Here is a 14,879-nt window from a genome sequence, read left to right as displayed (position 1 = left end):
AAGGTTATATAAATTCCTGGAGCTGTACCATCTTATTACCTTTCTATTAAAATGTCAACATCTTCTCCTATACCTTTTCTCTTTGCATCTTGGTCAGACACCTTTCTACCTTGAGATTAAACTAAATCTCTTGGTTCAGACAACCCTGGATTCAAACTTCTGCTCAACATCCTATTGGCTGAATGCCTTTATGGTACTCTGGGCAGTGTTTTCATCTGTAAAATAGGGATAATACTCTACCCACAGGACTGGGTTGCTGTAAGGATTAAATGTAAAGTATACAGCATATGCCTGGCACATAACAAGCAGACCATTCTTGTCACCTGTGAATTTCAGACTTGTTTGTATCATTACTCAATAATCATCTTTCGTTCCACCCTGTTAAATTGTTTCAATCAGTGACTATTCAATGAACTTTTAAATAAATATATAACATAATCAGGGATGAGTCATAGCACATTGGGACTGCTTTTCAGCATAGATGATTTTAGGAAGCAACTATTCCAACACCTTTTCTTCATGTGATCACTGCAGGGTACTCAAAAAAAGAATGGTTTGGTTCTTTCCCGATAACAAAGAATAAGAGAAGATGAAATTACTATAAGCGTCAGTAACTTAAGTATAAAAGATATATGAATATATGGGAATGAAAAATATATATACATATACAGTTGGTTTTTTTTTCACAGAGCCTTTTTACTTTAAGCCGAAACTTGATTCCCAGGTACAGGGCTCTGTAACTTTTCTTGGCATTGAAATCATGAAGTCTCCTGTCCTCTAAAGCCACGGCAATCTACAGTGGAAGCAAGCAGCACGCGCTAAGCACAGCACAGTGGGAACCCTGGGGCGTTCGCAGCTGCTCCCACCTGTCGGCCAGGTCATTGTGACGCAAATGCTTTGGACACGTGGAACACCTGCGGGAGAGCAGGGGCGGGGTCACCCTGGGCGGCAGATCCGAGCGGGGTGTACCCCAGGAGATGGGGGTCGAGGAAAGACCCCAGGGAATAGAGAGAGGGAGACTCACTCCCCCCATCCCGGACCCGCCCCAAACAAGGTGAGGCCATCGCCCCCTCCCTCCTCTGGGTCCCTGGGTCTTGCTGAGAGGGGTCGCCCGCCGGGATTCTTCGGAGAGAGAAGCGGGGAGGGGAGACAACGGCTGGGCCCCGGCCCGGGCGCTCACGGAGAGGCGAGAGCGCCCGCTCCCCCCGGCCGCTGCGCTGCGCTGCGGCGCTCACGGGTTCCGCCGGCTGCTATTCCGGCTGGCGGCGACCGCCGCAGGAAGGGCCGGTTCCTGCGCTCCCTCCGCCCCCTTCCCTCGCCTTCTGCTGACGCCGACGTCGGATGAGGGAGCTGGAGGGACGCTCGGATCGCTGCCGGGAGGCTCCTAGGGGCCGGGGCTCCGAGGTACCTGCCCTACGGGGCCGTGGCGAGGGCGAGCTGGGCGGGCTGCAGGCTGCATTGGGAGACGCCCGGCAGCCGGGACGGTCGGGGGCCTGGGGCTGCTAGCCCTCCGCGGACGCCGGTGACAAGCAGGTCGCCTCCTCCTGCCCCCCTATCCCTGTTCGAGAACCGCCGCAGCCCCTTCCCCTTCCCCGCCTCCGCCCTGGGGCCTGGGAAGGTCTGGAGGATGCGCGCGCGCCTCGAGAGCGCGCGTCAGCCCCGGTGGGGCGCGGAGGGAAACATTCCGCGCTCCAGCCCCATCTGTGGACCCGGCGTGTGCGGCACCCCTTTCCCCGCCCGCCCACCCCACCCACGCCGTGCCTCGCCTTCCCAACGCCTCCGGCCCCAGGACCCCGAGGTCCCTCCTGGGCAGGGACTTGCGTCCGGGGCTGACTTGTTGACGAGTTCACCTGCCGCGGCTCCTGGTGTTTGCTTTTTCTCTTCCTTTTGCCCGTCTTTGGCGGAGGTGGCAGGGAGCAGAAGGGGACTCTCTATAACCACTAGTACCGGGAGACCTGAGCTTGATCTCCCTCGGGCGAAGTGCTCACCAACCTCGGACCCGACTGGAGCGAGAGTCCCTAAGCAGGCCAGGTCCTTGCAAACCCTGGCGCGCCCGTTTCCTTTGGGTGCTGCTGACACCGCCTTTCCTGCCTCGCGGCTATCGCAGCTCCTGCTTCCTCTAGAAAGGAACATATCCTGTTACTGCGTCTGCCTTTGCCCGGAACGGCTCCCCATTAACGTTTCCCATTGCCTTTTTACTTGGAGTGCCCCGAAGGCCCCTCAACTTCTCTTTGGGGGTCTTAAAAATAGTGCGTGCGCCCTTTCTCTGGCGAAAGGCATTAACTGGCTGGTTGGGGGAGAGTTACAGTTCAAAAAGGGAATCAGGTTCTTTTCTGTTTAGATAGCATAAAAAATTATCACGAGAAAGGGTGCTGGGTGGCAACCTTAGTAACTGAGATCTGGTAACTTTATAAAAATTATCAGGGCCTGGAAAATGTACCACCAGCTGGTTTGAAAATGTTATTGAATGTAGGAAGAAACGCACGTAAGGCATTGGCTATAAATTATGACTCATTGCAAACATGTTCATGTCTAAACATTTCAGTAAAGCCTCGCCAGAAAAATATCAGGTTGGTTTCTGTGGACCTTTAGTTTAGTTTTTCTGAGATCTGAACTGTTCCTTGAGGTGGGGGAATGAAATAGGAAATGCTTATTAGTTTGAAATCAGTGCTCCAGACTCAATTTCTTACCTTCTGTTTAAAACACACATTTTTTTACTTTTAAGTGAGTTTTCAAACCATTTTTTTTGTTTTTGTTTACTGTTTTAGGTTGCAGTCTTTATTTTTGAAACATCATGTGTAGAGAATACCATAGGGGCAAAATCAGTTTATAATGCTTAATACTTCGATTATCATTGTTTGGTTTCAGACTGCCATGTATATATTTAATTTAAGGAGATGTAGCTTTCTAATTGGATCTTTTTTGCATTACACAGGTAAAGAGTTGTACTGTTATTAAAGATGAATCTTTAGAAAACGACAGTTAAGCTACTGAGTACTCATTATAATAGCAGAGAGACCCAAGGCTAAAAAAACTGACCTTGGACACTTCATCCATAGGGCATTAAATGCTAAAGACACTGGATGGTAAATGCCTAGCAAGTTTATTTTATAGCTGTCTTTCCTTCATTTGGTCCACCTGAGACTCTATCTGATTGCTTTCTCTGAGCATCTTTATTACCACGCATTTCTCTCCACATCAACCTTATGAAAAATATAGAAAATTTTGTTACTCAAAAGAAAACCTTCAAAACTGCTGCATTTTCAGTGTATTTGACTAAACAGTACATTTTTTTTTCAGGTGCAGGCAGTTTTATCAGAGGAAGAGAAGTGTGGCAACTGTGAAATGACAAGGCAGGGTAAACCTGTATTGGTGTGAACTTTTAAGTTATAGAAACCTCATACAGGAGAAGGTGGTGAAGTTAATAGGCCACAAGGATCAGGAAGAATTTTTCCTCTTTACTGGTTGAGCCCCACATCTAGAAGCCTGAGGGTAGGTGGCAACATTTAGGATTAGTGCACCGGCTACTAATGTCCTTTTTATTCCATCTGCACTATCAGATTTATGGGAACCATGGACAAGGATGCTATCTGTATGTTTTTGTCCATGAGGCAACATAGATCACTAATTAATTAACCTCATTCCCATCCTCACCCCCATCCAGAATCTGCCTCAGCAAAACCTTTAACTCAAATACCGATACATACAGGAGGAACATTTTTTTCCTCAAGCTGTCACGTTTTATACCACTATCATATTTAATGCCATGGAGGATGGGCAGAGGACAGGTTTTGGATCCCAATAGAGCAGAATTGGAACCCCAGCTGCAACACTTAATTAGCCATGTGACCTTGAGCAAGTTACTTAAGCTTTTTAGGTCATTACTTCCTTATCTATAGACCAAGAAAATCCACCTTGTGGGGTTGTGGTGGGAATTAGACATAATATATATAAAATGCTTTTCACAGTAAATAGGACTCAAGTAGTAGCAGTAAATTATTCTTTCACATGCTAAACATATGTGCTGTCTATATCTGAAAAGAATGCTACTGCCTTTCCTCCATGATAAAGAATCCATCCCAGTTGGTTTTGGGTAGTTCAAGTAATATTGGTACCACTACTGAGAGCTTGGGCTTTATGAAATCCTCCCTGAAGTTGGGGAATGCAATCTGTGGTCGAGGAATAAAGCAAAGCTAATTTGTTCCAGTGGGGGTAGATCTTCCAAACCCCTGCCACTCAAATGTGATCCACAGACCAGCAACATTGGCTTCCCTGGGGAGCTTGTAAGACATGCAGAATCTCAGCCCACCCTCCCCCTACCCATGTCCACTGAATAAGAATCTACATCGTACCAAGATCCCCAAGTGATTCATGTGTACATTAAAGTTTGAGAAGCACTGTCCTAACCTGGTATTATCAAACTTTTGTGTCTGATAGCATCATTTGAAGGCTTGTTAAATGTGGATTCCCAGCCTGGATTCTTCCATCTGCTGTTAACACCTCAGGTGGCTCTGATGCTCAGGGTTCTCCCACTAATCTTTACGAAACACTGCATCAAGCTCTTTATCCAGCATAGTGCCCTAAGACGGGCCTTTGCCCTCTTCTTTAACAAAGCATTTTGGCAAACATGATCTTTGATATTCAACCCCCTTTGAGGTAAGTAGGTATTATAATCCCCATTTATCTGCTAAGAAAATTAGGACTACAGGCATGATTTGCCCTGGATAATGCATATGGTAGAACTGCCTTGAACCTCTATAAATCCTGGTTGACCATGCTTTCACTACTCTAGCATCCAAATTAATGCACTGTAAGTAATTTCAAATACTAATGAATCTCTCCAGGACAGAGATGACTATAAGGCATTTTATACATTCTTTTAAGACAAAGCCTCTCTTCTCTGTGACTGTAGGCCAATTATTCAGGATAAGTAACTGATTTTGAGCTTCATCCATAAAATGAGGATGATGTCCACTGGACAGTGTTGTCAGAATAAGCATACTGTGCACGAAGCATTCATGTCAGTGTCTGAGAAGTGGTAATTCCTCAACTAATGGTAATTGCTTGTCTCAGTGTAAACCTAGGGAGAGAATGAGTTCATGGAAAGCTGAGAAAATGGCATTGCTCATGATAGGAAGTCTCTCCTCCTAAGTCAGATGATGTCATTCATCAGGCCTTTGGCCAAATCAGAGAAGTGGGGTCACTACTCAGTTTTCAGCAAGCATTGTTATGTGTGTGTTATATGCCATGCATTGTTCCACAACTGGGAATCCCAAGACAAGACCCAGACTCTACACTGCTCTGGAGGAGCCTGCAGCCTAGTGAGGGAGATCAAGGGGTCAGGTGACAATTACATTTCAGGAAAAGCAGGGAGGGAATGAAGCCCAGGGCAGAGGCACCCAACCCAGACAGGAGAGAGAGCAGAGGAAACCTGAGAAGATTTGTGGAGGAGGTGACCCTTGAGTTAAGCCTTAAAGAGCCAGTAGGAATTTGGCAGGTCAGAAAAGGTTGGGAGTGGAGAGAGAGAGTTCACCACATAGTACCCAGGTATACAAAGGGAAAGAATACTGGCAAATAGTCCTCATGCCTGGAGCCCAGTGTGCATGTGTATCCCTTATTAGCTGAGTGACCTTGTGCAAGTTTGATCACCTGCGAATTGAGAGGCTTAAATGTATTAATCAGGGTAAGCACAGGACTGATTTCAATTATGTGCTAGATAGTCATGGAGAGGCGGTAGAGGTATTAGTAGAAAATAAGGGACTGACATTAAAAAGTCATTAGAATTAGAGGAAATTAAAGAGGTCAATTTTAGAATACATTTAACAGAAAATACATAGAATTAAAAGAGGGTGACTGAAAAAGACAACTGAATGCAATGCATTACTGTCGGTGGGAAACGCCAGGTATATGTATTCAGTGATGGACCAATGAATATATAGATAATGGTATATTGCTAGCACTGAGAGTCTAGACTTGAGAGTGGGAAGTTTCTCTCATTCTGTGGTGTATTTGTACAACGAGTGACTGTAAAGTTTTGCAGCTATTTTCCCAGAGCACACATTAAAATCCATATCATGATCTCTCACACCCACCCACTTCTCTGTTCCCAGAATAGGGCATGGAAACCTAATGGTACGTGGGGGAAATCCAGCCTTCTCTGCATGTTTCTGGGGTAGCACATCCTAAGCCAGGGACCAAGGAGCTAGCTAATTGTGATAAATGGTGCCCCCCCCCTTCTTATGGGTAGGAACCCTGATAGCGGCCAGGAATCTTCAGCAAGGTTTTGTTGTGCACAAGCACTGCGGTGGTAATGGATTTGGGGCTAACACAGCGCCTGAGCCTGTGATTAGGAGAGATTGTTTTTATAGAAACCAAGCCCATTATCCAGTCCCTTTCAGGAGTAGAGTGGAGTGCTTAGAAACAGGAGTTCAGAAGTCAAAAGCAGCCTTGAATTTACTAGTTGTTGACTTTGGGCAAATTATTTCACCCTTCTAAGCTTTTTTTCTCACTTGCAAAATGGGGTTGTATCCCCTTCTGGTGTGGGCATTAACTCTACGTGCTTCACACATGTAAAGTGCCCCGTAAATGGTAGCACAAAATTATTGCCCTTTGTCCAGCACATATTTGCTAAAGGCCTACTGTGTTTCAGGTTCTGTGCTTGGTGTAAGGAGGCAAAGATGAACCAGTTAGGGTCCCTGCCTTCAAGGGACTTCCAGACTAGTGTGGGGCATGCAGATGTAATCAGCTCATCGCAGGAGAATAATGGGAGTGCAAGGCACCACTAGCATCAGTGTGGGGCAGTTAATTCTTCGGTGGGGAGGACAGGAGTGGGAGGCCCCTGGGGAGCAGGAGGGCAGGTGTTGGGTTGGGGAAGACTTCATGGAGGAGTTGACACTTGAGAGTCTTGAAATAAGATGTAAGTTTGGCCAATTGGACAAAGGAGGGGAGGTCATTTCAAATGGAGGGAAACTTTGCAAAGCCTTGAAATGAGATAGTGTATTCAGGAAAGTTCTAGCATTCTGAAATGACCAGAAGGAATAGTTCTGTGTGAGGTAGAGTAAACATTTTTGGAAAGGGGCCAGAATGTGAAGGGGCTTGGGGTTTTGCTGCAAAGTTTGGACTTTCTCTAGCGACAAGAGAAGGCAATTAAAGCGTTTTAAGTAGGAGGGTGGTATGATTAGATTTGCATATTATAGAAATAGTTCAGACCATGGTGTAAAAGATTGGAGTGGGCAGATACAGGGATGGTTTTGCCTCTGAAGGCCTAGACTAAGCCCTGGCTGTGAATCTAGAAAGGAGAAGATGTATTGAGTAGCCTTTTAGGAGGTAGAATGGAGAGAACTTGGAGACCAGCTGCTAAAGATGAGAAGTCAAGTTTCCAACTTGGGCCACTCAGTAGATTTTGTGCTGGTAATTAACATAGGGACCACAGAAAGAAGAAACATTTGGGGGTGGAGATGGAGAGAGATAATTTTAGTTTTAGAGGTGCTGAATTTGAAGTGCCTATCGGACATCCAGGTGAAGATGACCATAGGGAAATGGAGATTTAAATACTTCTCCAGAGCACCAAATCCACATTTTGATCCCCCTACTGTAGTCTCTGGAGAGGTGTTTAATTCTGGAAGTCGTTGGCATACAGCTGTTGGTTGAAGCCACAGAAGTGGATTAAATCACCTAGAGAGAGCAAGTAAAGTGTAATAGAAGACGGCCAAGGTTGGAACCTTGTAGAGCAATGATATTCAAGACGTGCACACAGAGGGAAAGGAGCTAACAAAGGAAACTGAAAAGTTACAAAAGTGTAGAGAGTGTTTTCTGAGAAGTCAAGGAGGGGAGCTTAGTCAAAGGTCAAGTGAGAGGAGGACTTGAGTTGGGTTCCTGGTGAAAACCTTTCTCTGGTGTGGTGGAGAAAGGAACCAGACTGTGTGGGCTTAGAGTGAAGAGAAGGAAGAGGATGGTAACTGGAGGAAGAAACAGGTTGGAGAATATGGGTTGACGGCAGAAAGGGAGGTTGATTAACTTGAAAGAGAAGGGATAATAGATGGACCAAGGTGGGAAGGGGCAAAAGGGTAAGACCTGTCTCTTCTGAAGAGAAAGGAACAGCAGTGGTTATAGTCATGGTGCTGGATGGTTCCAAAGAAGTGAGTAGTGGTGATGAGGAGTGGAAGCCGTGAGGGAAGGGGCCCAGCACAATGCCCAGGGCCATGATTCCCCATAGAGCATGAGGAGGGAGGCTGGTCATCACCACCCTGGGGATTTTCCTTCTACCTGCTGCTCCCTGAAGGCCAGGAGTTGAGTGTCCTTGTATCTAATACTCTTTCCTCAGTATTGCCATAGGCAGCATGGGTATCATTGTTAAACTTTGATAGGCAAAGGAAAACTTTGATAGGCATAGGTAAACTTTGTGTTGGTACCGAACCACTTGCCTCTTTCTGCTTCCTGCTTCTCTCTTCTTTGCACTCCTGACCTGAAGCTCTGTGCCTTTGAGCTACTTCCTGGTGGTTCTACCTGGTATTCTACGTGTCTTACCAGGTATATGTCCAACGGACCTGCCTTTCCTGATTCCCACCAAAATAACTGGTCTTGTGCCTTATTTGCTATTAATAATGGCGAATAATTTATTCACCATAAATAATAACAGCACTATTGCTGCCGTTTATTCCAGTAAACGTCTTCCCTAAGAAAGTAGCAAGAACCTGGAAAAAGGATCTTTTATTAGTTCTCAAATAACACCAAGTAGATGACCCAAGGGTGGCTCTGTTAATTGGGGTACGTGAAAATACAAAGCTCTCTCTTTCTGCCTGCTTCCCTTTGCTGCTGACTTTTATTTAAAGGTCCTCCTCTTGCATCTCCCTCCCCTGCCTGGGCTGCCTTCATCCCTTGCTCTTAAACTAGCCCAAACTCCAACATGATTTAGGGGCCACTACTTTACCAAGGGAAGGCCTTGAATCCATGCCGTTTCCAGAGAAAGGAGCTGTGTTGGTTTGTTTACAGGACCTGTGCACAGCATAGATATTTTATAAACCATGTACTGGTGTATGTGTTTCAGTAATTTAAAACTAATGAAAAAAGCTTACTCTGTGCCTTGGGAGATTTCCTTCAGTCCTGGGCATCAGTTGGCTCATCTATGAAAGGAGAAGATTGGACTGAATGATCTGTAAGTTCTCTCCTATCTCTGAGTGATCCTGTGGAGGCCTAAGAAATTACTTGATCATCTCTTTAAGAGGCTTTGAATTATGAATTTAACCTTAAAGAAACAGAACTTTGTAAACAGTAGTATCTCCTAAATTGTTCTGATTGTTGACATTATGCTTATGTGTAATTTCATATAGGTGTCATCACTACATTCACATTCTTTTTCTTCCTTCACACTTGTAATATTAACCATTCATATTTATATATGAATTATATATATTTCATTTATAAATATATGTATGCATTTTATATTTGTAGGTATTTATATATATTTATATATGTGCATATGTGTGTGTGTGTGTATATATATATAGAGAGAGAGAGAGAGAGAGAGAGAGAGATTGATTGTCCTTATATTCTCACTTTTGATGGTCTAAAGGTAGTTCATCCACTTCACATAATCATTCCTGTGAATCTGATTTAAAGCAGTATATTTTGCATATAGAGTTGGACCTTTTTAAGGCAACTTATTATGAAAATGTGGATTATAGCCATTTTGTAGTTCATTTAAAAAGATTATATATACACATATATATACACATATATGGTCTTTTATATATACATATACATGTATATAAATAAGATTTTATTTTTGTAATGACATCTCTGACAGGATAATTGTCAGAGATTCTGGGGAGAAAACTGTTTAAAGGTATTTATATTTGTACAGAATATTGATGACCTGAGTTACGGAATTAATTTTTAGCTGTTTGCTGCTTTGCTTAATGCCTTAGACCAAGGCTGTCCAATAAAAATATAAGGGCGGCCACATGTGTAATTTAAAACATTCTAGGAGGCATATTGAAACAACTGAAAAGAAGCAGGGGGAATTAGATGATATACTTATGTAAGCCAATATATCCAAAATATTATTCAACATAAAATATAAAAATACATATATAAAATATAAATAAGTATGAACATAATTAAATATAACATATAATATGTAAATATATATTTATATATAATATAGCAATATAGTTATATAAAATTTAAATATACATATATATCAATATAAAATACATATAATTTTATCAACATAAAATATAAATGAGTATAAAATATAAATTTCTTAATAGACATTTTACTTTTGGTGGGTTACTAAGTCTGCAGATTATAGTGTGTGTTTTACTTGAAAGCATATCTGATTTCAAACTAGCCATATTTCAAGTGGCTGATGTATTGGACACCACAGTCTCGGATGAGAAAGTTAGTTTATCTCAGATTAACCTTTCATAAAAAAACTTTATCCCAATTATAAAATGCAGTTTTAAAATTTAATTTAAGGAAAACATGTATTCCCATCATTTAATAATGTTCTCTGCTAGCAGTTGAAGGCTCTAGTATTTGACAGAAGTTGATTGAGACCTCTGTCTGACTAGGGTGTTCCTTCATTCTTCACCTTGTGAGATTAAGCTTTTAGAGAAAAAGCCACTGTAAGTACCAGAGATTAAAATCCATATGTATGCTAAATTTGAATTGACATTTGAACGTTACATAAACCAACCTAAATAAAATCAAAGGTGAATATAATTTATACAGCAAGGGTTTTTAAAAATCCTTTCTTTAGCAAAGATACCCTATTTGTTCTTTTTCTGTTTCCAGTCTTCTAATCCACTTCGTATTATTTGCTCTTTTAGATTTCCTTGAGGTTTGTTGTGTTCAGTGCCAGCCTCTTCATTACTACCATCATGATTTTTGTTGTAGCGCAAAATTCACCCTCACTCCTCCTTTGCAAGCAGGGCTGTAAGCAAGAGAAAAAAGAGCAAGACCTAGATTGTGCCCCTTGTGAGCAATTTGAGTTTGCGGTTTATTTTGATTTTAGTTTGTTTCGTGGGGACATAATATTTTTAACTAATATTAATGTTAAGGAGGAAAGCCTTTTAGAGAATACATTGGCTTTTTTTTAAAGTTTCTTCAAATATGGGATGCTATATTTGATATTTTCCTTTGAGAGACATCTCTTGGAAGAGAGGAAGAGACTCAGGAAAGCACCAGGTTGCTAATTGGCTGATGAGTGTTTCAGTCCCAGAATTCCTCCTCGTAAACTTGATCTTTAACCTGATACCCTCCCCACATATCCACACACACTCCTACCCTTCCCCTGACCAGCAACTACTGATTCATAGAATCCCAGCCCAGAGGCTATGTAGGAAGCCAGCTCGGTGCCCTGACTTCTTTGTTCGTCTAACCCTGGGCACCTTCCTCATCCATGGCACTTCTTCCCCATCACAGGCAGCACTCGGCATCCCCTGACTTCAGATTCTCCTGTTCACTTATATACAAATAACCCCAAAAGCCTATGGCAAATAGCGATGTGTAATTTTATAGAGGTTTAGTTTGAAAGAATTATTCTGTTATTTCATCAAATATAAGAAACCATTGCTGATAAGCTCTTTTACCATTTCATGTTCCATGAAGAAAGAAAAATGACTGCCAAACAGTTGACAAGGTATCGATTATACGACACATCCTGGTTTCAGGAAGGTTGGAACGTGAACAGATTTGCACCTTGGATTCAAGGACATGTGGTGCCGTGAAGCTGGTGTTTGGGAATGAGTGATTTTACTATGGGATGATTCAAACATACCCCCAAGTACCCACGTCAGTGTAAGACTCTGTGCTGTTCTCTTGAAAAGTGTGTTTCTTTTGGGGGGGAAAAATGGCCCACTTCCCAAAAAAAAAGCTAAATGCTGGTGTGCACAACAGAACTGAAGTGCTCTAAGATGGTGACAATTTTTAGTTAGAAAATAGAGATTTTGAATAAATTAGACAAATGACAAATTTGGCTGTGGCTCCAATCTGCAATTCAAGAGAATCCGCCATATGCTCAGTACAGATATAGGAGAAAGGGATTCTGGCCTCCGTTTCAGCTAGTACTCCAACTAATAGAAAACCTGCTCGCTGAGGGAAGAGAAAAACCTACCGCTAAAGTTGGAAAGGTAATTAATTTGAGGCATGAAACTGCATAAGAAACAGGACACACTTAGGAAATGTGAGTGAAGAGGAAGCTTATTGAAGTATTTTTGTGGGTTGAGAGCATTGACATGGTGAAATATAACTACTCATCTTACCTTTACCCTGAGTAAGCGTTGGCTCAAGAATTTTAGACTCTCTGCATAATTCAAATGTAATCAGAGGTGCCATCAGCTAACTCCATAAACTCACAGAGAAGCGTTCTGGGCCAGAACAAATGTTCAGTGCAGCTGAAGGCAGCCTGTATGGAATGAAAATACTTTGCCATGTTACATTTCCAAGGAGGAAAATCCAGTTACCAGAGTAGGAGGCAGCCATGGACAGACCGACTCCTCTTTGTAACAATGCATCAAACTTTGTTTGAACCAGGCTTGCTTTAGTGTTCCATGAACCTCGGGGTATTTGGAAAAAAACTTTTGCTTATGTATTGGCCAACCAGTGTGTTCAAAATGGCTTTTCAATGGCTATTGGAAATAAAAACAAGTGGGACAGTTGTGGTCTGTCCACATGGGTGGATAAAATTGAAGACTCAGCATACCAAGCATGAAGAAAAGCATAGAGGAGAATGAGAAGAAAAGCACAGAGGAATCCTCCCACCCTCAGGGTTGCTACATCAAAATTAGGAACTAACTTTTCACTGATCTATTAACTCTTGGGCCCGTACTTCTTTGAGTAGGTCTTAAATATTATTGGCTCATCTGCTTTTTCCCCGCGGAGACAGAATTTAGTGAAACACAAACATTCATGTGGTCAAGTCATGCTGAATTTAACAATATTGGTGCTTTTCTTTTTCTTATCATGGGACTCACAGTCCGTGAGCAACTTGATACTTGCTCTTCCTTGCCTGTCTCCTAAGGTAAGGTGACCACAAGTAGAACTTTAGGAAGTCTTCTCTGTGCTGTTAACAACCTTGAGGCCTGATACCATTCATTTTGGGCTTCTTTCATAAGTGCTTTGTGGCAGAAGTGGAGAAATAGCTTCCTCTGCAGAATCGTGAATTGAAGTATTAGCTAATCATAGACTTTATTGTATTTTAAAGGGAAAATGATATTTTTACAGCAGAATTTACAAATTTGGGGATACATGAAGATCTTTTTATATGTCTCTTGCAAATGTCAAGAGTCTCTTGGATCTAGAAATTATGTTTATATACGTCTGTATTTCCTGCTCAGCCTACACTGTCCGATATTATAGCCAATAACCACATGTAGCCTTTGAGCATTTAATGTGGCTGGTCTCAATTGAGATGTACTATAAGTGTAAAATACATACCAGATTTCAGACTTGATACAAAATCATGAATGCAAAATATAGTTCGTAATTTTTAATTGATTGCCTGTTGAAATAATATTTTAGATATATTGGGTTAAATAAAATATATTATTTAAATTTTTTTACTTTTTTTTACTTTTTTTTTTAAATGAATGTGTTTTCCTGTTATTCTGCATTCCTGCTAGGACTGGTATTTTCAGCTTTGTTTGTTTGTTTGGAATGTAACCATTCTAATCAATGTGTAGGATATCTCATATCTGTTATTTTCTTATAACCCCTGTATTATCAGGGTCTTTGTATATGATTTTTTTCCCATTTGTATATCTTATATGGTAAGGTGTCTATTTGTATACTTGCCCCTTTTTTTTAACCTTTTAACTCCTTTCACCCATTTCTCCAGCCACTCACCACCCACCTCTGGTAACCACCAATATGTTCTCTGTATCTATGAGCTTGTTTTTTTGTTTTGTTTCTTTGTTTTTGATTCCACATATAAGAGAGATCAGAAGATATTTGTCTTTCTCTACCTGACTTATTTCACTTAGCATAATGCCCTCAAAGTACATTTATGTTGTTGCGAATGGCACGGTTTCCTTCCTTTTTATGGATGAATAATATTCCATTATAAGTATGTGTGTATGTGTGTGTATACACACACACACACACACACACACACACACACACAGAGGCAACAATTTCTGTATCCATTCATCCATCAGTGGACACTTAAGTTGTTTCCATGTGTTAGCTATTGTAAATAAGATTTCAGTGAACATGGGGGTGTGAATATCTTTTTGAGTTAGCATTTTCATTTTCTTTAGATAAATAACCAGAAGTAGAACTGCTAGATCACATGGTAGTTCTATTTTTAATTTCTTGAGGAATCTCCATACTGTTTTCCATAGTTGCTATGCCAATTTACATTCCCACCAACGGTGCACAAGGGTTCTGTTTTCTCCACATCCTCGCCAATACTTGTTATTTCTTGTCTTTTTGATAATAGCCATCTAACAGGTTTGAGGTGATATCTCATTGTGGTTTTGATTTGCATTTCCCTGATGATTAGCAATGTTAAGCATATTTTAATGTACCTGTTGTCCATCTGTATGTCTTCTTGGGAAGAATGTCTATTCAGATCTTCTGCCCATCTTTTAATCAGATTGCTTTTGCTAATTGAGTTGTATGAGTTCTTTATATATTTTGGATATTAACCCCATATCAGATATATGATTTGCAAATATTTTCTCCCATTCAGTAGGTTGCCCTACATTTTGTTGATGGTTTCCTTTGCTAGGCAGAAAGTAGAAGCCTTTTAGTATGATGTCCCACTTATTTATTTTTGCTTTTGTTGCTTTTGCTTTTGTTGTCAGATTCAAAAAGTTATTGCCAAGACCTATGTCAAGGAGATAACTGGCTATGTTTTCTTCTAGGAGTTTTAT

The 14,879-nt window shown here is 41.6% G+C and overlaps 1 protein-coding gene across 15 annotated transcripts in view; it reads left to right on the top strand.

The window, feature by feature from the left end:
• Window positions 1-945: 945 nt before the first annotated feature.
• The window catches only part of ICA1 (islet cell autoantigen 1), a 143,665-nt gene continuing 129,731 nt past the window's right edge, over window positions 946-14,879 (top strand). For 4 of the 15 annotated variants that reach the window (XM_057550190.1, XM_057550183.1, XM_057550186.1 and 1 more), the window contains exons 1-2: window positions 1,262-1,404; window positions 3,301-3,358. In XM_057550190.1, the coding sequence (XP_057406173.1) occupies window positions 1,342-1,404; window positions 3,301-3,358 (121 nt within the window). In that variant the 5' untranslated portion in view covers window positions 1,262-1,341. Of the gene's footprint in view, window positions 1,055-1,261; window positions 1,405-3,070; window positions 3,087-3,300; window positions 3,493-14,879 lie in introns of those variants that run through there. The other 11 variants (XM_007191737.2, XM_007191730.2, XM_007191739.2 and 8 more) reach the window with 8 other exon arrangements.

The sequence above is a fragment of the Balaenoptera acutorostrata genome, chromosome 7, assembly GCF_949987535.1.
Source record: "Balaenoptera acutorostrata chromosome 7, mBalAcu1.1, whole genome shotgun sequence".
NCBI lineage: Eukaryota > Metazoa > Chordata > Mammalia > Artiodactyla > Balaenopteridae > Balaenoptera > Balaenoptera acutorostrata.
This window is presented reverse-complemented; position numbering and strand designations above follow the sequence as displayed.